We start from the raw sequence: 23721 nt of genomic DNA on the forward strand, positions 1-23721 counted from the left end.
ATATTATATAAAAGTAAGTCTTTTGTTATTGCGGAAAGAGAGAGAATATATAATGGTGTGAGGTTTATTTATCATTGATGTCATCCCCATTCCACCCAAAATGATGTATATGTGATGCAACATTGTCACCTACATTGCAATAGACTATGACACATAACAATCACATGACAATGGTCCAGAATTAATAGGTTCAGATCCAGTCACCAAACATTGCTTAGAAAATATGAACCATTTTCAGTAGTTTGATGGCATTCAGTTCCGAGATTTCATCTGGATTGGAGTGGTTCAAAGTCTTCGATTAATATCATACTGGTGAGTATATAGAAGTACAGATTTACTTGAATAAACAGATGGTATTTTGCCATTCTGTTGGTACACCACATTTCACACGAGATACCAAGACAGAGTGGTGATAGTCAGAAAAGGGAAGGTAGCTGACCTGTCCTATATATTTAAGCCCGTGTTTCCTGATGCCATATGAGTCATCAATCTGGCAACAGTGTCCTGCCCTAGGATTTGGAGCACAGTCTAAAATCAGCATTGAGGAGGGATTGTGCATTGCCAGGCCTTTCAGATGAGGTGTCAAATGAGTTAACACTAGCCTGTTAAGTTAGAAGTTAAAGATGCTTGTGGCACTGATCAAAGGAGGACACAGGAGTACTCCCAGTGTCCTGGGCTACATTACTCCCTCAACCAACAGCAGCAAAATGCATTAACTGGTCATAGCTTTGCCAGGACCTTGCTATGTACAGGCTGGCTGCTGTGTTTGCTGCAAAACACTTTTGGTATCTTGAGGATGCGGTAGACACAATATAAATAGCTTTTCTACTTTGAAGAAAGAAATTGTATCAGCCAAATTGCTACAGTGACTTCTCTAAATATTTAACACATATGAAGCAGATGCCAATGATTTTTTTTTTAAAATTCATTCGCAGGATGTAGGCTTCACTGGCTGGGCCAGCATTTATTGCCCATCCCTAAATGCCCTTGAGAAGGTAGTGGTGAGCCACCTTCTTGAATTGCTGCAGTCCCTGTGGTGTAGGTACATCCACAGTGCTGTTAGGGAGGAAGTTCCAGGATTTTGACCCAGCAATAGCGAAGGAATGGCGATATATTTCCAAGTCAGGATGGTATGTGGCTTGGAGGGGAACTTCCAGGTGGTGGTGTTCCCATGTGTCTGCTGCCCTTGCCCTTCTAGATGGTAGTGGTCATGGGTTTGGAAGGTGCTGCCTAAGGAGCCTTGGTTAGTTTCTACAGTGCATTTTGTAGATGGCACACACTGCTGCAAGTGCGTGGGCGGTGGAGGGAGTGAATGTTTATGGATGTGGTGCCAATCATGCGGGCTGCTTTGTCCTGGACAATGTCAAGCTTCTTGAGTGTTGTTGGAGCTGCACTCAGCCAGGCAAGTGAAGATATTCCTTCACATTCCTGACTTGTGTCTTGTAGATGGTGGACAGGCTTTGGGGAGTCAGGAGGTGAGTTACTCATTGCAGGATTCCTAGCCTCTGACCTTTGTGATACTTTCATTTTATCACACTGAACCCACTGTCACTAATCTCTGTTACAGACTTGTAACCAGCAGTACTTCATCCTTGTGTGATTACAGTTCGAAATTCTCACTCTAGACACAACCAGGTTTGGAAGACACGGTTTATAAATGCTTGCTGTTTCTCACAGTTCAAGCAGGCGCAGTAAGTCTTTGAGTTGGACCGGCTCCAGCTTCAGGTAGAGATTTAATCATGTGGAAGGTAGTAGATTAATAGAGAATGAATCCATAATCTGTGATTCTTTCACCTCAGGGAGTAGGAGGGGTTTTCCAGAATATTTTTTATCCCGCGACTGAGCCTGTTTTTCCCCCCCACCTTTTTTTCTCTTCTGGGATATTATATGGCTGTGGGAGGAAAAATCTAGACGTGCCCCAGTATCACAGGTAAATGTCTAGACTTCCTGCCCCAGCGATCTTGAGTGTGGGAAGACTTTATTGACTAGCTGGACATTTGCTGAATGGCGTTTTCATATATTGACACGCACACTTTAGTGAAATCCTTCTAATGAAACTGGTCACTGTACTTACCATCATGGAGTTGGGACGATTGTTTTGGGATTGGCAATCTGTGAAGAACTCCGTGTTGTGGTTCAATCGACCGTGACCACCATAGCTTGATGCATCAGTGTCCAGCACTATCTTATACCTAGACACAATAATTAAGGAAAAAAAACGAGACTTAAAATTATAAGTGCTCTCAAAATTATCCTTTGCACACTTATAGTAACAAACCTTCGTGTGTGCATGTATACAGACTACCATATCACAGAACTGGCCAGGCCATCCAACTGGTCTATGCCAATGTTTACCGTCCAATGAACCTCCTCCCACCCTAAGTACATTTATGCTATTCGCCTTAACTATTCCGTGTCATCGTGAGTTTCACATTCTTCCCACTCTCTGGATAAATATGTTTCTCCTGAATTCCCAATGAGATTACCTGGTAACTATCTTAGATTTATGGTGCCTAGCTTTGTGGAAACAAATGGAAACAACCTCTCTACATCATCCTATCAAACCACTTCATAATTTTAAAGATCAGGTAACCCCTCAGTATTCTCTTTACAGTCATTAATATAAACAAATCCTATTGTGTATAGAAATCAATAACAATGATTCAGTTATTTACTGTGTAGTAGCACCTTAGGACCCCTGGATTGGAGGAGGAAGGGGAACCTGGCGTAAGAAGAGCATGAAGATTAGTTCAAGTTGTGGTGCTTCAGCGTAGTGGGAGAATAGCACCATTGCAGTTGAATACCTTATTGACACTCACTGTCTAGATTCACATATGCAGCACAGCCATTTGGGCCAGGACACCAACGATAGCCAAATACTGCACTGGATGGCTGCAACAAGCAATTTAGAATAGATCTGCTTTCGTGAATATTTTAACTACTTTATATTGCTCTCACCAATTTACCTGCCACAGGTGCAACTGTCCATGACATTACTGGTAGTAGTGAACACCACACAGTCCTTGTGGAGACGAAGTCTCAAATTCACACTGAGGATACCAGTTGTGTGACATTGCCACTGTGCTAAATGTCGTAGACTCAAAACAGATCTAGCAGGTCAAAACTGGGCATTCATGAGGCACTGTGGGCCACCAGCAACAGCAGCAGAGTTCTATTGAACCAGAATCTGTAATTGCACGATTAAAATAAAAGCAAAATACTGTGGATGCTGGAAATCCAAAGTAAAAGCTATGAGTTCTGAGGAAGAGTCATATTCAACTTGAAATGTTAACTCCATTTCTCTCTCCACAGATGTTGCCAGGTCTGCTGAGTATTTCCAACACTTTCTGTTTTTAATTCTGTAACCTCATGGCCCGGCATATTCCCCACTCTACCATTATAGTCAAGCCAGGGGATCAACCCTGGTTCAACGAGGAGTGCAGGGAAGCATGCCAGGAGCAACACTAGGCATACCCAAAAATGAAGTGCCAATCTGGTGAAGCTTTAACACAGGACCACTTGCATGCCAACAGCAGAGCAGCATGCTATAGACAGAGCTAAGCAATTCCACATCCATCAGATCAGATCAAAGCTCTGCAATTCTGCCATAGAAAGTCATGAATGGTGGTGGATAATTAAACAACTAGCTGGAGGAGGAAGTTCCACAAGGATTCCCATCCTCAATGATGGGTAAGTCCAGCACATCAGTGCAAAAGATAAGGCTGAAGCATTTGCAGCTGTCACCAGCCTCTGAAGGTTCTCGATTCACTCCCTGTGACTTTTTTTAAATCATACATGCAATGTTGGCATTGCACAAAAGGCCAGCATTTGTTGGCCATGCTGAATTGTCCTTGAGAAGGTGATGGTAAGTCACCTTCGTGAATGACTGCAGTCCACCTGGTTCAACTTTTCAGTGGCAGTTTGGTACAACTGAGTAGCTTGCTGGGACATTTCAAAGTCAAGAGTCAACCACATTGTTGTGGGTTTGGAGTCACACGTAGGCCAGACCAGGTAAGGATGGCAGATTTCCTTCCCTTTCGGACATTAGTGAACCAGATGGGTTTTTACGCCAATCAATGATATCAAGAAACGGCTGAAGGCACTGGATGCTGCAAAGGCTATGGACCCTGACAACATTCCGGCAATAGTAATGAAGACTTGTGCTCCAGAACTAGCCAGACCCCTAGCCAAGCTGTTCCAGTACAACCACAACACTGGCATCTACCCAGCAGCATGGAAAATTGCCCAGTTATGTCCTGTCCACAAAAAGCAGGACAAATCCAACCCGGCCAAATACTGCCCCATCAGTCTACTCTTGGTCATCAGCAAAGTGATGGAAGGGGTCATCATCAGTGCTATCAAGCGGCACTTGCTTAGCAATAACCTGCTCACTGATGCTCAGTTTGGGTCCCACTAGGGCCAGTCAGCTCCTGACCTCGTTACAGCCTTGGTCCAAACATGGACAAAAGAGCTGGACTCAAGAGCTGAGGTGAGAGTGACTGCTCTTGACATCAAGGCCACATTTGACCGAGTGTGGCATCAAGGAGCCCTAGCAAAACTGCAGTCAATGGGAATCAGGGGGAAAATCTCCACTGGTTGGAGTCATACCTGGCACAAAGGAAGATGGCTGTGGTTGCTGGAGGTCAAACATCTCCGTCCAAGGATATTCCTGCAGGAGTTTCGCAGGGTAGTGTCCTAGGCCCTACCATCTTCAGCTGCTTCCTCAATGACCTTCTTCCCATCACAAGATCAGAAGTGAGGATGTTTGCTGGTGATAGCACAATATTCAGCACCATTCACGACTCCTAAGCTACTGAAGCAGTCCATGTTCATATGCATAAGACCTGGACAGTGTTCAGGCTTGGACTGGTAAGTGGCAAGTAACATTTGCGTCACACAAGTACCAGGCAATGACCATCTTCCACCAGAGAGAATCCAATCATCTCCCCTTGACATTTAATGTCATTACCATCGCTGAATCCCCCACTACCAATATCCTGGGGGTTACCATTGACCAGAAATTGAACTGGACCAGCCATATAAATACTGTGGATACAGGTCAGAGGCTGGGAGCTCTGGTAACTCAGCTCCTGCCTCCCAAAAGTCTGTTTGTCATCTACAAGGCACAAGTCAGGTGTATGATAGAATACTCTCCACTTGCCTGGATGGGTGCAGAACCAACAAGTAGTTCAAGACCATCCAGGACAAAGCAACCTGCTGAATCAGCACCCCATTACCACCCTAAACATTCAATCCCCCCACCACTGACGCACAGTGACAGCACTGTGTACCATCTACAAGATGCACTGCAGCAACTCACTAAGCCTCTTTCGACAGCACCTTCCAAACCCACAAACTCCACCACTTAGAAAAGATCAATCATTTAAAAATGGCTAATGGAATTTTACTTATCTCAATAAGGCTGGAATATAAATGGATGGAAGTTATGTACAGCTGTACAGAGCTCTGGTTAGACCCCATCTGCAGTACCACATTCAGCTCTGAGCACCGCACCTCAGGAAGGCTATACTCATCTTGGAGAGAGTGCAGCGCAGATTCACCAGAAAGATACCATGGGCTAAAAGGACCTGTTGCATGGATTAGGTTTGTATTCCCATGAGCATAGAAAATTAAGGGGTGATTTGATTAAAGTGTTTAAGATGATGAATGGATTTGATAGGATAGAAAGGGAGAAATTACTTCCTCTGTTCAGAGGGAAGCCAGAACAAGGGAGAAAAACCTTCAAATTGGAGCCAGGCCATTTGAGTTGATGTCAAAAAGCAAATTCAAGCAAAGAGTAGTGGAAATGTGGAAGTCTCTCCTCTAAAAAGGATGCTGTGGCTTGGGGTCAATTGAAAATTTCAACATACGAACATACAAATTAGGAGCAGGGGTAGGCCATTCAGCCCCTTGAGTCTGCTCCGCCATTCAATAAGATCATGGTTGATCTGACTGTGGCCTCAACTCCATTTTCCTTTCTACCCCAATACCCTTTGAATCCCTTGATAATCAAGAATTTATCCAATTCGGCCTTAAAAATATTCATTGACCCTGCCTCCAGCACTCATTCATGATCCTCAGAGAAAAAAAATTCTCCTCATCTCCATCTTAAATGGGAATCCCCTAGTTCTAGTCTCTCCCATCAGGGGAAACATCCTTTCAGCATCCACCCTGTCAAGTCCCCTCAGGATCTTATATGTTTCAGTAAGATCACCTCTCATTCTTCTGAACTCCAGTGGATACAGGCCCAGCCTGTCCAACCTTTCCTCACAGCGTAACCCCATCATTCAAGGAATCAGTTGAATGAATGTTCTCTGAACTTCTTCTAATGCAATTATGTCCTTTAAGACCATAAGACATAGGAGCAGAAATTAGGCCATTCGGCCCATCGAGTCTGCTCCGCCATTCAATCATGGCTGATAAGGTTCTCAACCCCATTCTCCCGATTTCTTAAACAAGGTGACCAAAACGGTACACAAAACTCTAGATGTGGTCTCACCAAGACACTATATAACTGCAGCAAAACATCCCTTTTAAATTCCATTCCCCTTGCAATAAATGGTAACATTGTATTTGTCTTCCTAATCACTTGCTATGCTTGCATGATAACTTCTTGTGATTTATGTATCAGGATACCTAGATCCTTCTGTACCGCAGAGTTCTGCAATCTCTCTTCATTTAAATAATTTGCTGCCTTTTTATTCTTCCTGCCAAAGTGGACAAGTTCACATTTTCCCACATTATATTCCATCTGCCAAATTTTTTCCCATTCACTTAACCTATCTATATCTCTTTGCAGGCTCCTTACGCCCTCTTCACAAGTTACTTTCCTACCTATCTTTGTGTCATCAGCATGTTTAGCAACCCTACATTCAATCCCGTCATCCAACCATTAATATAGATTGTAAATAGTTGAGGCCCCAGCGCTGATCACTGTGGCACTCTAGTTGTTACATTTTGCTAACCTGAAAATGATCGGTTTATGCCTACTCTTTTTTTCCTGATGGCTAACCAATCCTCTATCCATGCTAATGTTACCCCCTACACCAACAGCTCTTATTTTGTGCAGTAACCTTTGATGTAGCACCTTGTCAAATGCCTTCTGGAAACTCAGGTACACCACTTCCACGTGTTCCCTTTTATCCACGTTGTTTGTCACTTCCCCAAAGAATTCTAAGAAATTAGTCAAACACGATTTCCCTTTCGCAAAACCATATTGACTCTGCCTGATCACATTCACATTTTCGAAGTGCTCCACTATAACCTCCTCAATAACAGATTCCAGCATTTTCCCTTAGACAGGTGTTAAGCTAACTGGCCTGTCTCCTTCCTTTCTTGAATAGTAGAGTTAGATTCACTATTTTTCAATCTGATGGGACCTTTCCAGAAACTAGGGAATTTTGGAAAATTACAATGTATGCACCCACTATTTCAGCAGCCACTTCTATTAATGAAGTCCACCAGGACCTGGGGTCTTGTCAGCTTTTAGTTCTAATAATTTGCTCAGTATTCTTTCTTTGGTGACTGCCATTGTTTAACATTCCTCCCTCCCTTTCACCTCCTGATGTACATTTATTTCTGGAGTGCTATTTGTATCCTCTACAGTGAATTCTAAACTCCAGTGGAAACAAACCCAGTCTGTCCAATCTTTCCTCATAAGACAACCCATTCACTTCAGGTATCAATCTAGTTAACCTCCTTTGAACCACCTCCAATGCATTTACATCCTTCCTTAAATAAAGAGACCAAAACTGCACACAGTATTCGAGGTGCAATCTCACCAATGCCCTGTATAAGTGAAGCATAACATCCTTACTTTTATATTCAATCCCTCTCGTAAAAGAGGATAGCATTCCATTAGCCTTCTTAATTACTTGTTGTACCTGTATACTAACTTTTTATTACTCATTTACTAGAACACCTAGAGCCCTCTGCTGGGCAGGCGATGTGCTGCAGCTGTAGTGTTTGAGCACTGGTGGACGCGGTCCACGGTGACCACATCTGCAGCAAGTGTTGGCTGCTCGAGGAACTTCGGCTCAGAATTGATGAGCTGGAGTCCAAGCTGCAGACACTGCGACACATCGGTGAGGGGAGGGGAGAAGTTACCTGGACACTGTGCTTCAGGAGACAGTCACAACCCGTAGATTAAATTTGGACCGTGGTCAGGTACGTGAGGGTGTGACTGTGAATGAGGCAGGTATGGGGATCTAAAATTTAGCTTTGGAGGAGCCTCAGCCGGTGCCCTTGTCCAACAGGTAAGAGGTTCTTGCTCCCAGTGTGGACGAGGGCACAGACTGCAGGGAGGATGAGCGAAATGACCACAACACTGTGATCCAGAGCGCCATTCAACTGGGGGGAGAAAAGAGAAATGTAGTAGTAATAGGGAATAGCATAGTTAAGGGAATAGATACCTTTCTCTGCAGCAATGACAGAGAGTTCCGAAGGCTGTGTTGCCTACCTGGTGCCATGGTTAAGGACATCTCTTCTGGGCTGGAGAGGGACTTAGAGTGGGAGGGAAAAGATCCAGTTGTCAAGGTTCACATAAGCACCAATGACATAGGTAGGACGAGGAAAGAGGTTCTGCTGAGGAATTACGAGCAGCTCGAGGCTAAATTAAAAAGCAGAACCACAAAGGTAATAATCTCTGGATTACTACCTGAGCCATGTGCAAATTGGCGTAGGGTAAATAAGATTAGAGGGGTAAATGCGTGGCTCAAAGACTGGTGTGGGAGAAATGGGTTCCAATTCATGGGGCACTGGCACCAGGGGAAGGAGATAGCTGTTCCACTGGGGAGGGCTTCATTTGAACCATGCTGGGACCAGTGTCCTGGAGAATCGTATAACTAGGGTTGTAGATAGGACTTTAACTTAATTAGTGGGGGGAGGGTTCAATTGAAGGGAAGTTTAAGAAATCAAGAAGAAACAAGAGAGCAAAGGTGCAGTGTAGTGAAAAGGCGAATGATAAAGCGTGAAAGGAAGGGGCAGAAAATATAAGCAGAAGAATGCAACAAAAATCAGAATCAGAATGAGCAATAATAGTAAAAAGTCAAAGCTTAAGGCTCTTTATCTGAATCCACACAGCATTTATAAGAAGATAGATGAGTTGACAGCACAAATAGAAATAAATGAATTTGACTTGATGGCTATTACAGAGACACGGTTGCAGGGTGACCAAGACTGGGGACTCAATGTTCTAGGGTATTCAATGTTCTGGAAAAATAGGCAAAAAGGAAAAGGAGGTGGGGTAGCTTTGCTAATAAAGGAAGGCATCAGTGCGGTGGTGAGTAGTGATATAGGTGCAATAGATCATGATGTGGAATCAGTTTGGATGGAAATAAGGAAAAGCAAGGGGAGGAAGTTATGGGTAGGAGTCGTCCAAAGGCCCTCGAAGAGTTACTTCATTGCAGGGCAAAGCATAAATCAAGAAATAACGGAGACGTGTAAGAAGGGTGCTACAATTGACATGGGTGATTTTAATCTGTATATTGACTTGACCAATCAGATTAGCAGGGGTAACATGGAAGAGTGCATCAGGGATTGTTTATTAGAGCAATACGTTGCAGAATCTACCCGGGAACAGAGTAGATATAGTAGATATTGTAATGCGTAATGAGGTGGGATTAATAAGAGATATCGTAATTAAGGATCCTCTAGGGGGTAGCGATTACAACATGGTAGCGTTTCAAATTCAGTTTGAGGGCAAGCAACTTGGGTCTTAAATTAGTGTCCTCAACTTAAATAAGGGCTGTTACAGAGGTATGAAGAAAGAGTTGTAGAAAGCGGGCTGGGAAAATAGACTAAGGGGAAGATCAGTGGATGAGCAGTGGCAGACATTTAAGCAGATATTTCATAATGCTCAGCAAAAATTTATCCCGGTCAAAAAGGACTCGATGAAAAGGATGAATCACCTGTGGTTAACAAAGGTGGTCAAGGAAATAATCCAATCAAAAATTAAGGCATACAAAGCGGCGAAAACTAGTGGTAGGCCAGGGGATTGGGAATTTTTTAGGAACCAGCAGCGGATGACGAAAAGGCTCATAAAGAGGGAGAAAATTGATTATAAAAGTAAATTGGCAAGAAATATAAAAACAAACAGCAAGAGTTTCTACGGATATATAAAAAGAGAGTAGCTAAAGTGAGCATGGGAACCTTGGAGAATGCAACTGGAGACTTGATAACGGGGAACAGGGAAATAGCAGATAATTTAAACCAATATTTGCATCAGACTTTATGGTGGAGGACACTATAAACATCCCAAAGATATCAGAAAAGCAAGGGGTTAATGGAATGAAAGATCCTGCAACAGTCTCTATCACAAAGGACAAAGTATTTGACAAACTAATGGAAATAAAGGCAGGCAAGTCCCCAGAACCTGATGGCCTGCATCCGAAGATTTTAAAGGAAGTGGCTACAGAGATGGTGGAGGCATTGGTTGAAATATTCCAGAACTCACTGGATCCTGGGAGGGTTCCAGCAGATTGGAAAACCACTAATGTAATGCCCCCATTCAAGAAGGGAGACAAAAAGTAGGAAATTATAGGCCAGTCAGTCTAACATCTGTCATTAGGAAAATGCTAGAGTCCATTATTAAGGAAGAAATAGCAGGACATTTAGGAAAGCTTAACGCAATTAAACAGAGTCAACATGGTTTTGTGAAAGGGAAATCATGTTTGACAAATTTGCTAGAGTTCTTTGAGGATATAACAAGCAGAGTTGATAAAGGGAAACCAGTAGATGTAGTATATTTGGATTTCCAGAAGGCATTCGAAAAGGTGCCACATAAAAGGTTATTGCACAAGATAGGAGCTCATGGTTTTGGGGTTAATGTATTAGCATGGATTGTGGATTGGTTAGCACACAGAAGACAGAGAGTCGGGATTAATGGGTCTTTTTCAGGTTGGAAAGATGTAACAAGTGGAGTGCCACAAGGATCAGTCCTAAGTCCTCAATTACTTACTATCGATATTAATGACTTGGAGGAGGGGGCAGAGTGTAATGTATCCAAATTTGCTGATGATACAAAAATAGGTGGGAAGGCATGTTGTGATGAGGATATAAGGAATCTGCAAGGGGATATAGGTAGGTTGAGTGAGTGGGCAAAAACCTGGCAGATGGAGTTTAATGGAGGAAAGTGTGAAGTCATGCACTTTGGTAGGAAGAATCAAGAATCAGACTATTATTCAAATGGAGAGAGATTCCAAAAAAATGCAGCACAGAGGGATCTGGGTGTTCTTGTGCATGAAACACTAAAAGTTAGCATGCAGGTTTAGCAAGTAATTAAGAAGGCAAATGGAATTTTGGCCTGTATTGCTAGGGGGTTGGAGTTTAAAATAAGGGGAGTTTTGTTACAACCATACAGGGTGTTGGTGGGACTGCACCTGGAGCACTGTGTACAGTTTTGGTCCCCGTATTTAAGAAAGGATATACTGGCATTGGAGGCAGTTCAAAAGAGATTCACTAGGCTGATTCCTGGGATGAAGAGGTTGACTTATCAAGAACTGCTAAACAGGTTAGGCCTTTATTCATTAGCATTTAGGAGAATTAGGGGTGATCTTACTGAAACGTACAAGAGTCTAAGGGGGCTTGACAGGGTAGATGTTGAGAAGATGTTTCCACTGGTGGGGGAATCTCGAACTTGGGGACAGAGTCACAGAATAAGGGGACACTCATTTCAAACTGAGATGCGAAGAAATTTCTTCTCTCAGAGGGTAGTGAATGTCTGGAATTCTCTACCCCAGAGAGTTGCGGAGGGTAGATCACTGAAAGTATTTAAAGAGGAGGTAGATAGGTTTTTGAAACATCGGGGAGCTGAGGGCTATGAGGTGTTGGCATGAAAGAGGAGTTGAGGCCTGGGGCAGATCAGCCATGATCTTATTGAATGGCAGGGCAGGCTTGAGGGGCCAAATGGCCTACTCCTGCTCCTATTTCTTATGATCTTATGGGTGCATTTTTGCTTGAGGTAAGGGTATTAAGGGTTACAGAACCAAGACAGGTAGATGGAGTTAAAATACAGTTTAGTCATGATCTAATTTAACAGTGGAACTGGCTTGAGGGGCTGAATGGCCTCCTCCTGTTTCTATAAGCCTACTGTGGACTTGAAGAGTATTTCAATATTAATAATGATAATCTTTAACTGTTATTTATTCAGTGGGATAGTATGCCTCTTGAATTGTAATGTACAGCAAATCTAAGATGGGGACTACTGGACTCTCATAAGGAGACTGATCCTTACATCGCTAGCAGGTTTCTGAGGCAAAGTAATCACCTGCTTAATGGGATAAATTGATTGAAGGCATGCCAGTCCAAGTTTGAGAAAACTGTAGCAACGATCTGTCACTGCAAGGACAATAGTTAATCCTACAAAAGAAAACATTGGAGGGCTAGGAAAACATTTTCTGTTTTAATTAGAGTTTAGAACAAGGGGCTGCTGCTGAATGATACAGAATCGAAGACAGACTTGCAATGAGGAGTTTCACTCAGTGAAGGAATCAGCTGTGAAAATGAGTTACTGGTGAGATATAGATTACTAGTTTTTTACATATAATTGTTTTTAACGTTTGATATGATCATGCAAAGTGCAGATATTCAGATTGTTACAAGTAGGACAAGGGAAAAGGATAAAAAATGGTGAATTGCATTCAGAATTTGGATTCCAAATAAATATTGAGGTCAGAATTGTAACACACTGAATGCCAGTCATTAGGTGTGCGTGTCAGATGACTTCATGCTATTCATATTATTGCATGCACTATATATTCAATAAATCTATAATTGCTTAGCCTCAACATTTCAAGAGCCACAGTGATTCTGAGGAATAGAAACATCCAATCTAACCATATGTAAATGCATCTGCTAACAGTAGCATTGGAAAGACTGAAGCTATCATCTCAGCTCCCGCCCACAAGCTCCACACCTTTCTCCAACAGCCCCTGGGACACCAACTCCAAAGTTTGTTTGTTGCTGGGCTGGCAGCTTTAGAAGGTGAGGAGCTGGAATAATTGCAGAGGGGCAGAGAAGATGCCAGTGTTTCTTGCATCCCTTGTGCCAATTCTGCCGTGTTAATCAACTCATTTCACTCCCTTTTGTTCCTTCAACAGTCTCACTGGGATGATTTCCACTTCTTTTCCAGCTGTTGTTTAAGTATACGACCGACTGTCTTTTTTCCTATCCCCTGTCAATCTCCATTTGAGGGATCACTGATCTCCCAGCCTAGATAAAGGATCCACCCCTAAAACATGCATCTCTCTCTTCAGCCGCTCTGGATTTCTGACTTTTCTATTTTTGCCTTTACAAAGATCGGGGGGTAGATAGAAATAGAGGAAAAGATTCTAATCTAACTAACTATCTGGATAACTAGTTCACAAACATCCTTAAGGGATGGAAACCTACTGCCCTCAGAAGTGGCCTAGCAAGCTGGTCAGTTGGACGAGGGACGCTGAATTAACGCTAGCTGAGCCAGTGATGCTCACATCCTGGGAATGAATAGGGGAAGAATAAGCAGGAAGTCTTTCAATCAAAATAAAGAGCAGCTTGCGAAAGTGTTGACTGTAGCAGTTTAAATCCAGGTACAACAACACATTACTGTAGCTATGTTTATACTCGGCTTTCTGGAGGCAGCAATCAGTGCTGATCAAGATGCTTGAGAGTAGAAAATGCATCTCTCAGTGTTAAATTGCTCAGCAACTTCCTCATCTAGCCATCTGCTGCGCAGGATTAAATTACCATTAATACAGCAATGTGCAGAGCAACAATGCAAGGAAAAAGATAAAACAAAGTGGCCAAAACTATCTTCAGACTGATGCAGTTGACAGCTGAAGTTTGTTTTTCCTCTTATTTCAGTTAGGGTTTAGCAGGAATTAGATTTGAAAAGGCTATTTTAAGGGTGCGGTAGCATAGCTGCTATGTTACTGGATTAGTAATCCAGAGGCCTGGACTAATGATTTGGAGACATTGGGCAGAATTTAAGAATTTAATGCCCTCCCTGAGGTGAGTTTTGTTGGGGGGGGGTTGGCGAGGGGAGACTTAATCGGATGGGGAACCCGTCACCTTCCCTGCACTGAGCGGATTAAGTCCAGGGTCATGGATGGCCTTCCCACACTGCTACCAACTGAGGCCCTTAAGTGGCCAATTAATATCTACTTTAGGACCTCATCCCATCAGTGGATGGGGCAGTTGCCACAAGGGGAGCCCATTAAGCAAATTCCGGGGAAGCTTCCTCATTGGCAGACACTGAGTGCCTGACCAAGGGACCCGGTGTCGGGAAGGTGGGGGACTGCTGAGAGCTAGCCCCCTGTCCCTTCTTCCAACAAGCCCGCTCCCTGCTCCCCTAATCAGCAACCTCCTCTCAGTGTCCCCCATTGCACCCTCACCCATCAGTGGCCTGTATCCCTCGCTGATCCTGGGCCTATATTGGATGCATTGCTGGCAGGTACCGCCGCTCCCCTGGTGGTGTTGATGGCAATTAGGAGCTGCCGGCCTCCAAATGGTCAGCAGTTCTTAAGAGATGATCCTTGATCCTGGGAAAGGCCCGCCACTGGTCACTTAAGTGCCTGGCTGGCACTTATTATGGTGAGCCTTCTCCAAAGGAGGCGTCATGGGCTCTCTCCAGCTCTCCAGCTAGCGGGTGAGGCCCCAGTTGCCTCGATTAAATTCTGCCAATTGAGTTCAAATCCCACCAAGGTAGCAGGGGTAGTTTAAAATCAACTAATTAAATAAACTGAAATAAAAAGCTAGTCTCAGTAATGGTGACCATCAACCTACTGGTTTGTTGTAAAAACCCATCTGGTTCACTAATGTCCTTTAGGGAAGGAAATCTGCCATCCTTGCCCGATCTGGCTTACATGAGACTCCAGACCCACAGCAATGTGGTTGACTCTTAACTGCCCTGTGAAATGGCTGAGGAAATTGCTATAGAAAGTGTAAGAAAAATAAAACCGGACGGACCACCTGGCATCAACCAAGGCACTGAATACAACAACTGCACACCCTGCCCAGTCGACCATGCAAACTCCTTCTTAGTAACATGTGTAGACTTCTACCAAAATTGGAGAGCAGTCCCACAGACCAGTCAAGAAACAACCTGACAAAGAATCATGTTTCCAGGCAATTTTCCAGATCCTTTTATCACCATCTCCAGGTATGTCCAGGAGAGCAGGGAGGGAGTGGCCCTGGGAGTCCTCAACATTGACTCTGGACTCCATGAAGTCTCATGACATTCAGGTCAAACATTGGCAATGAGACGTTCTGCTGGTTACCACCTGCCGCCCTCCCTCAGCTGATGTATCAGTGCTCCTCCATGTGCACCACCACTTGAAGCACAGAGGATAGCAAGGGCGCAGAATGTGCTCTGGGTGGGGGACTTCAATGTCCATCACCAAGAGTGGCTTGACACCACTAGTACTGACCAAGTAGTGAGTCATGAAGAACATAACTGACAGACAGGGCCTGTGGCAGGTGGTGAGGGAAACAACACGAGAAAAAACCTACTTGACCTCATCCTCACCAATCTACTTGTCGCAAATGTATTTGTCCATGACAGTGGTAGGAGTGACCACCACACAGTCCTTGTGGAGACTGAGTTCCATCTTCATACTCCATCGTGTTGTGTGGCACTACCACCATACTAAATGAGGCAGATTCACAATACATCTAGCAGCTCTAAGCTGGACATCCATGAACCACTGTGGGCCATCAGTAGAAGCAGAACTGTATTCAACCATAATCTGTAATCTCTTGGCCCAGCATATCCCTCATCCTACCATTACCTTCAACAGATACATAGAGCTCAGATCTTAGCTCTGCAGTCTTGCCACACCCAGTCATGAATGGTGACGGATAGTTAAACGACTAACTGGAAGAGAAGGCTCCATGAGCATTTTGATCCTCAATGATGGTGGAGCCCAGCATGGCAGTGCAAAAGACAAGGCTGTAGCATTTGCAACCATCTTCAGCCAGAAGTGCCAAGTCGGTGATCCATCTTCTCCTGAGATCCCTAGCATCACAGATGCCAGTCTTCAGTCAATTCAATTCACTCCAAGCGATATGGGCCCCGGCTGTAATGCCGAAGATCAGTGCTCTGGAACTTGCCGCATCCATAGCCAAGCTGTTCCAGTACAGCTGCAACACTGGCATCTATCCAGCAATGAGGAAAATTGCCCAGGTATGTCCTGCCCACAAAAAGCAGGACAAATCCAACCTGGCTGATTACTGTTCCATCAGTCTACTCTTGCTCACCAGCAAAGTGATGGAAGGGGTCATCGAAAGCTATCAAGTGGCACTTGCTCAGCAATAATCTGCTCACTGACAGAGATCAGTTTAGGTTCTGCCAGGATCACTCAATTCCTCACCTCATCACAACCTTGGTCCAAAAATGGACAAAAGAGATGAACTCCAGAGGTGAGGTGACAGTAACTGCCCTTGGCATCAAGGCAGCATTTGAACAAGTGTGGCATCAAGAAGCCTTTCCTCCATTATAAGGTCAGAAGTGGGAATGTTCACTGATCAATGCACAATGTTCAGCACAATTTGCAATTCGCCAGATATTGAAGCAGTCTGTGTCCATATGCAGCAAGCCCTGAACAACATTCAGGCTTGGGCTTATAAGTGACAAGTAACATATGTGCCACACAAGTGCCAGGCAATGACCATCTCCAACAAGAAGAATCTAACTATCTCCCTTTGACATTCGGCGGCATTACCATTGCTGAGTTACTGCCTATCAACATCCTGGGGGTTACCATTGACCAGAAACTGAACTGGACCAGCCATATAAATACTGTGGCTACAAGAAGCCACCCAGGACAATGCAGTCCATTTGATTGGCACCCTGTCCACCATCTTAAACATTCACTTCCTACACCACTGATGCAAGGTGGCAACAGCATGTACTATCTACAAGATGCACTGCAGCAACTCACCAAGACTCCTCCTGCAGCACCTTCCAAATGCCGTGATCTCTACTACTTAGAAGGACAAGGGCAACAGGCACATGGAAACACCACCACCTGAAAGTTCCCGTCCAAGTCACACACCATCCTGACTTGGAATCCTGTCCGTCCATTGTTGCTCAGTCAAAGTCTTGGAACTCCCTATCTAATAGCACTGTGGGTGTACCTATACCAATGAGTGCAGCAGTTCAAGGAGTTGGCTTACCAACACCTTCTCAAGGACGATAAAGGATATGCAATAAATGCTAGCCTTGCCAGCAATTTCCACATTTAATAAACAAATAAAAACAAACAGGCAAGGCAACTTTTGGTTACTGAGTCAGAAGATCATGGGTTCAAGTCCCACACCAGGGATTCATAATCCAGACTGACACTCCCTGTACTTAGAGAGTGTTGCACAGTTGGAGGTGATGTCTTCTGAAAACTGACAGCGGCCCAGCTAACATTCCCCCCCTTATCCACAATAGAAATCAGCTCAACTGTTCATTCAGCCCATTGCAGTGTGTGGAATTCTGCTGTGCATAAAATGGCCACTGACTAGCCTGCAATAAAACAGTCGCTGCACTCTAAAAGTAAATTCAGCAAATTGCTTTCGGGTGTTTTTGAGATGTGCTAAGATGCTGCATTAATGAAAGTTCTTTCTAATTTGGGGTTTGTTAAATCTTGAGGTGTAGCTGATATCAAAAGCAATTTTTATTCACTTGAAGTGGCTGATTCTTCAGAGGATAATATTTGATTCCCAATGAGGGAACAGATATCAAATGTTTAATATTAGCTCTGTAGATAGTGTGAGGTGGGAGTTTGCAAGGTCATTTAGGAGCATAGGATTGCTAGATGAAAATGACCAAGGTCCATCTAGTTTGCCTTCTCCAGCTTAGCATGATACAATAATACTTTGACTAATTTAACAATCAATCTCTATCTTTTCAAAGGGCAGCAGGGTATTTCCCCCTGATGTCCCAGTCAATATTTATCCCTGAACCCATATCACTAAAATAGAGAGTCTGGCAGTTATCACATTGCTGTTGGTGGGAGCTTGCTGTGTGAAAATGGGTGACAACATTTTCTACACCACAACAGTGACTATACTTCAAAAAGTATTTCATTGGCTGAAAAGAGCTTTGGGATATACTCACTGCAAGATTTTTACTTCTTTCTTTCCTTTAGTCTTCCAAAGGTCTAGACATGAGGTGAGGTAAACCTTAATGGCAGAGGGGCTTGGGAACTATAGGTCCAAAGGGACCTGTTCCTTGCAAGCCACACCACACTCACCACATGTCACCTCTAAAATTACTCATGCTCTGTAATCCAAAAAATAGATAGTATTTTACCTGTAATAACCCTTAATGATTCTGACAACAGTGGTTCAGGTGTTAAGTGCATAGCCAGTGAAGAACTGAGAAGCAAGTTTCAATCCTTCTGAGTTATCTTCACACGAAAGCACACCTCTCATGTTATGATGTATGCGCAGTCTAAAGTTGCCCAATGTCCTGGGTTAAATTTGGGAAGGACGTTGAATGGTTGAGGGGCTGAGATTAGTCATCATCCTGATCATCATTACTGTGCAGCAACTCCTACTGAATAAAGTACACCTGGACAAAGATTCAGATGTGATCATAGAATCATCGACTGATACAACACAGGAGGCCATTCAGCCCATAATGTTCGCACTGGCTCTTTGAAAGATCTATCCAAATAGTTCCACTTCCCTGCTCTTTTCCCATAGTCCTGCAAATATTTTCCCTTCAAATTTTTATCTAATTAATTCCCCTTTGAATGCTACTATTGATTCTGCTTCCACCACCCTTTCAGGCAGCACATTCATAGCAATAGTAATATAAATAAATGTTTTCTCATGTCGCTTCTGATTCTGTTGCTAATTAGCTTAAATTTGTGCCCTCTGGTTGCAGACCCTCCTGACACCAGAAACATTTCCTTATTTGCTCTATCAAAACCATTCTTGATTTTAAATACCTCTACCAAATCTTCCATTAAGCTTCTCTGCTCTGAGAACAATCCCATTTGATCTCTTCACACATGTGCACAGGCATTTTTGTGCAAACTGTTGACCCTCACTTGTGTAGATTTGCCTATGGAAAAATGGTCCACTGGATGAGGTATTATCACTCAGCAGTGTTTCCAGGAGAAGAGGGGTAGAAATCAAAAGAAAACAAAATAAACAACGATGCTAAATTTTGATTGTGGTCAAAAACTACTGCAAAATTCAAAACACAGTGCAAAAATCAACAAAAAAGCTCCAGAAATGAACTTGCAGTAAATGTTGATTTACAGCTGTGGCTACAAAGGGTATTAAGCAGTATAGTGCTTAGTGATGACAGTGTCATTAGCATCCAATGAAGGAGGTGTGTTTACAATCACTGAGAGAGCCAAGCACAACACTTCAAACTGAATACGGTTTGATTTCCTTTCTCTCAGGAATAGCATCTTAACCAGCTGCAGATGGCTTATAACTGGGTTGTCAGGCTACACAACTGGGGAAACTCAACAAAATATGGTTAAATAATCCACTCTCGCCTCTAAAATCAGAAGGCTATGGGTTCCAGCTCAACTCCACAAACTACAGACTTGAACATATTATCCAGGCCGTTGCTCCCTCTGCTAGTACTGAGAGAATGCTGCACTGTCAGTCATTCAGATGAGGTATTAAACCGAGGCCCCACCTGCTCTCTCAGAGGGCATAAAAGTTCCACCAGCACTATTTCAAAGTTGAGTGAGGAAATTCTCCCTGGCATCCCAGCTAATATTGATTTCTCAACCAAAATCACAAAAACAAATGGTCATTTACCATTTAGTCGATTGTGGGACCTTGCTATGTGCAAATTGGTTGCTGCATTTCCCTATATTGTGAGTAAGTATATATTTGGCTGTAGACTGCCTTAGTTCATCCTGAGGTGGTGAACGGTGCTATATCAATGCAAGTTCATTGTTTAAAGTTGGTAGTGTTAGCAGGCTTGGGTTAGGGAAATGAAAAGCTAGCTAAGCTTTCCTCAGACCCAATCACTATCCACTCAGGTTCCACTGGAAGCGAGAGAGAGCGAGTCTTAATCAGACTTCACTATGGGGTCCCCCATTGATAGCAACTCACTGTGGATAAGATTGACAGGGAAGGGGGAGAACAGCAGCCAACAATTCTGGGAATGTATCCCACTCAGAATATTTGTGCTTCTTAGGAGGAAAGTGAGAGTGGAAATTGCGGAAGTGCTGGCCATAATCTTTCAATCATTCTTTGTTACAGGGGTGATGCCAGAAGACAGGAGAACGGCAAATGTTACAACCTTGTTCAAAAAAATGTGTAGGGATAAACCCAGTAACCACAGGCCAGTTAGTTTAACCTCAAACAAACATCCAGGATAAAATTAACATTCACTTAGACAAATGTTGATTAATGAAGGAAAGCCAGCATGGGTTTGTTAAAGGGGGGTACTATTTAATTAATTTGATTGAATTTTTTGATGCCGTAACTGAGGTGGTCGATGAAGATAACTTAGTTGTTGTCATGTAGATGGACTCCAAAAGGCGTTTGATAAAGTACCATATAAATGCTCATTATCTGAAGTTGTAGGGCAGTGGGGGAAATAAGGGGGTGTGGGACTAGCTGAATCACTCTTGCAGAAATATGACTGGCTGAGTGGCCACCTTCTGTGCTGTAACCATTTTAAGTGGAGCAGAAAGTGCTGCTCCTGCAGCAGAGGTATCAGCATGAAAGAATGTGTTCAAAAAGCACATGGGAAACTAGCCTCTCAAGAAATTAACCAAACCAAGGATTCTCTGACAAATTTGTGTCCAGGGAACATCGAAAGCCAAACCAGCTAGTGAGCATGTACAGATATAAACAGTTAAATTAGCAGTGGCTTCCCTCTGCTAGGAGAGACTGAACGCTTGTTATTGAGCCTTCAAATCAATTATAATTCATGTTAGCTGGCACTTAACGACCTCAGCAAAAACTGAAGTCTTTGAGAGCTTTACTATTTTGGGAGAATAAGAGCTTGAGCTCGTTTGCACTGCATTATTCTGCTTTCTTATCCTCCCATACGACACAAACAAGGCACAACCCAAAACAAGGCACTGCTGAAACATCAGACCAGGAATCGTCAGCACAGGGAAAATAAATCATTTACATTTCTTCAAGATCTTTGGAACCGAGAAATCAGTTTGAACGTTTGGAAAGGCTCCTCAAAGCAAAAGCAGAAGTGAGCTTCTAATAGTGTGCTCAGAATGAGGGAGAAGATACAGAGGGAGGCAGAGAGAGAGAGGGAGAGAAAAGAACAGGTGGAGAGGCAGAGAGAAACAGACACAAAGGGGAAGGAGAAGAAAACATGCAGAAAGAGGGAAACAAAAATGAGAGAGGTGGAGAAAGAGCGAGAGGGGGGAGAGTGAGGGGCGAGCGAGGGGAGGGCGAGGGCGCGGGGAGGGCGAGGAGAGGAGTGAGGGGAGCGAGGGGCAGAGGGAACAGCAAGTGAGAGAGAGAGAAAGATGGGGGGGTACACAGACAGGAAAAGAGACAAAGGGAGAGGGATTAATTGGCGTCATGATCGCAATGTAGACTAGGGCAAGGAAACAGATAAATAGAGCGTTTACACAAAGGACAGGCAGAAGTTGAGGCCCAGAGAGAGAGAAAGAGAAGGAGACAAATTGAGACTGAATGCAGGAGAGAAACTAAGGCCCAGAGAGAGAAAAACTGACTCTTGCAAATTAAATTTTGATGAATGAACTATGGTCTTTGCTGCACTTCCTTACACTTGCCCAATTAAAGCTGGATGCAGGAACTATGAAGACTGTCAATTCTGGTTGGACATATTCCTAAAGGTTTCATTACGTGGTACTCGATTACGTGACACTTGCTGACAGCTTACAACACTTATTACATTTGCTTTCTAATGATCAAGTTCCCTGTAATTGAGTATCTTTGCTCTCTGTGTAACTGTAAAAATATTAACTCACTTGCAAGGATGGATTCGGGATCAGGAAATTTCCCCACTGACCCATGAATGGTTCTCTAGGCTCTCTGGTTCCCCAACACTTCAGAGAAAGTGAGATGGTTAATTCTTAATAGTCACAAACATAGGAATAGCTAGACATAAAACAGCCCAGGCACATCCAATTCACCTTCGAATACCCTGGTAATTCACATGATGCAATGATAATGGGGGTGTTGACTAATCAAAGCAATCAATCTCTAGCATAGTCGATAACAAACCCAGACAGGTGGTGAGGGAAAAACCTCCAGTGATGGAGAGAATTGGGAACCATAAGTCCAAAGTTGTCATGTCTCAAATTCCTCCCAGAATATTATTTTATGAAAGAAATCTACCTAATTTGCATTTGATTGAGTGAATTGATACTGATTGTTTCCACCACTTCCCGTTCCATAGATTAACCACTCAACTCATTGAAATGTTTGCGAAATCAGTGCATCTGCCTGTTGAAAGCCCCGCCTCCTCGTGCTGGCCCCACCTCCTCGTGCTGGCCCCACCTCCTCGTGCTGGCCCCGCCTCCTCGCGCTGGCCCCGCCTCCTCGCGCTGGCCCCGCCTCCTCGCGCTGGCCCCGCCTCCTCGCGCTGGCCTCGCCGCCATGCACATCCCGATATATAACGCAGTGCCTCGGTATACATCTTCAACTCTGGGAGACTTCTAGGATAATCAAGAGTGCTGGCAACCTAATCAGTCCAGTTAGGTTGAGTGAGGAAGAACTGTGCGGGTACGCTTGCAGGGTTCAGTTTTACACAGACTGCAGCCATTGCAGTAAAAAGTTTGGCATGAAAAAACTCTCCTTCAAGCAACTTAGCAGTTACTAGACTCATAGATGTTTACAGCACAAAAGGAGGCCATTCAGCCCATTGTATCAGTGCCAGTCAAAGATCTGACAACACTAATCCCATTTTCCAGCGCTTGGTCCATAGCCCTGGAGGCTAGGGCAACACAAGTGAATATCTAAATACTACTTAAATGTTACAAGAGTTTCTGACTCAACCACCCTTTCGGGCAGTGAGTTCCAGACACCCACCACCCTCTGGGTGAAAAAATTTCTCCTCAACTCCTTTCCCAGCCTTCTAACTCTTACCTTAAATCCATGCCCCCTGGTTATTAACCCCTGTACTAATGGAAAAAATGTCTTCTTATCCATCCTATTTATGTCCCTCGTAATCTCATACACCTCTATCAGGTCCCCTCTTAACCTTTGCTGCTCCAAGGAAAACAACCCCAGCCTATCCAATCTTTCCTCATAGCTCAGACCCTCCAGCCCAGGCAGCATCCTGGTAAATCTCCTCTGCATCCTCTCCAGTGCAATCACATCCTTCCTATAATGTGGTGACCAGAACTGCACGCAGTACTCCAGTTGTGGCCTAACCAGTGTTTTATACAGTTCCAGCATAGCCTCCCTGCTTTTGTATTCAATGCCTCGGCTAATAAAGGCAAGTGTCCCATATGCCTTCTTAACCACCTTATCTACCTGCCCTACTACCCTCAGGGGTCTGTGGATATGCACACCAAGGTCCTGCCGATCTTCAGTACTTTCCAGGGTCCTACCATTCATACTGTAATCCCATGCCTTGTAGCCCTCCCCAAGTGCATTACCTCACACTTTCCCGGGTTGAATTCCATTTGCCACTGCTCTGCCTACCGGTCCATTGATATCCTCCTGCAGTTTACAACTACAGACATATAGAGTGGAAAGAAGACATTTGGCTCAACTGGTCGGTGCTGGTGTTTGTGCTCCACGTGAGTCTCCTCCCAACCTTCTATATCTCACCCT

The 23721-nt window shown here is 43.8% G+C and overlaps 1 protein-coding gene across 5 annotated transcripts in view; it reads right to left on the reverse strand.

Moving 5' to 3' along the window:
- gbe1b (glucan (1,4-alpha-), branching enzyme 1b) overlaps positions 1–23721 on the reverse strand; it is a 599646-nt gene that overhangs the window by 41854 nt on the left and 534071 nt on the right. For all 5 annotated transcript variants that reach the window (XM_078560420.1, XM_078560417.1, XM_078560416.1 and 2 more), the window contains exon 15: positions 2075–2192. In XM_078560420.1, coding sequence (XP_078416546.1) covers positions 2075–2192 — 118 coding nt within the window. The remainder of the gene's footprint in view (positions 1–2074; positions 2193–23721) is intronic.

Source organism: Cetorhinus maximus, chromosome 16 (genome assembly GCF_964194155.1).
Source record: "Cetorhinus maximus chromosome 16, sCetMax3.hap1.1, whole genome shotgun sequence".
Lineage (NCBI taxonomy): Eukaryota > Metazoa > Chordata > Chondrichthyes > Lamniformes > Cetorhinidae > Cetorhinus > Cetorhinus maximus.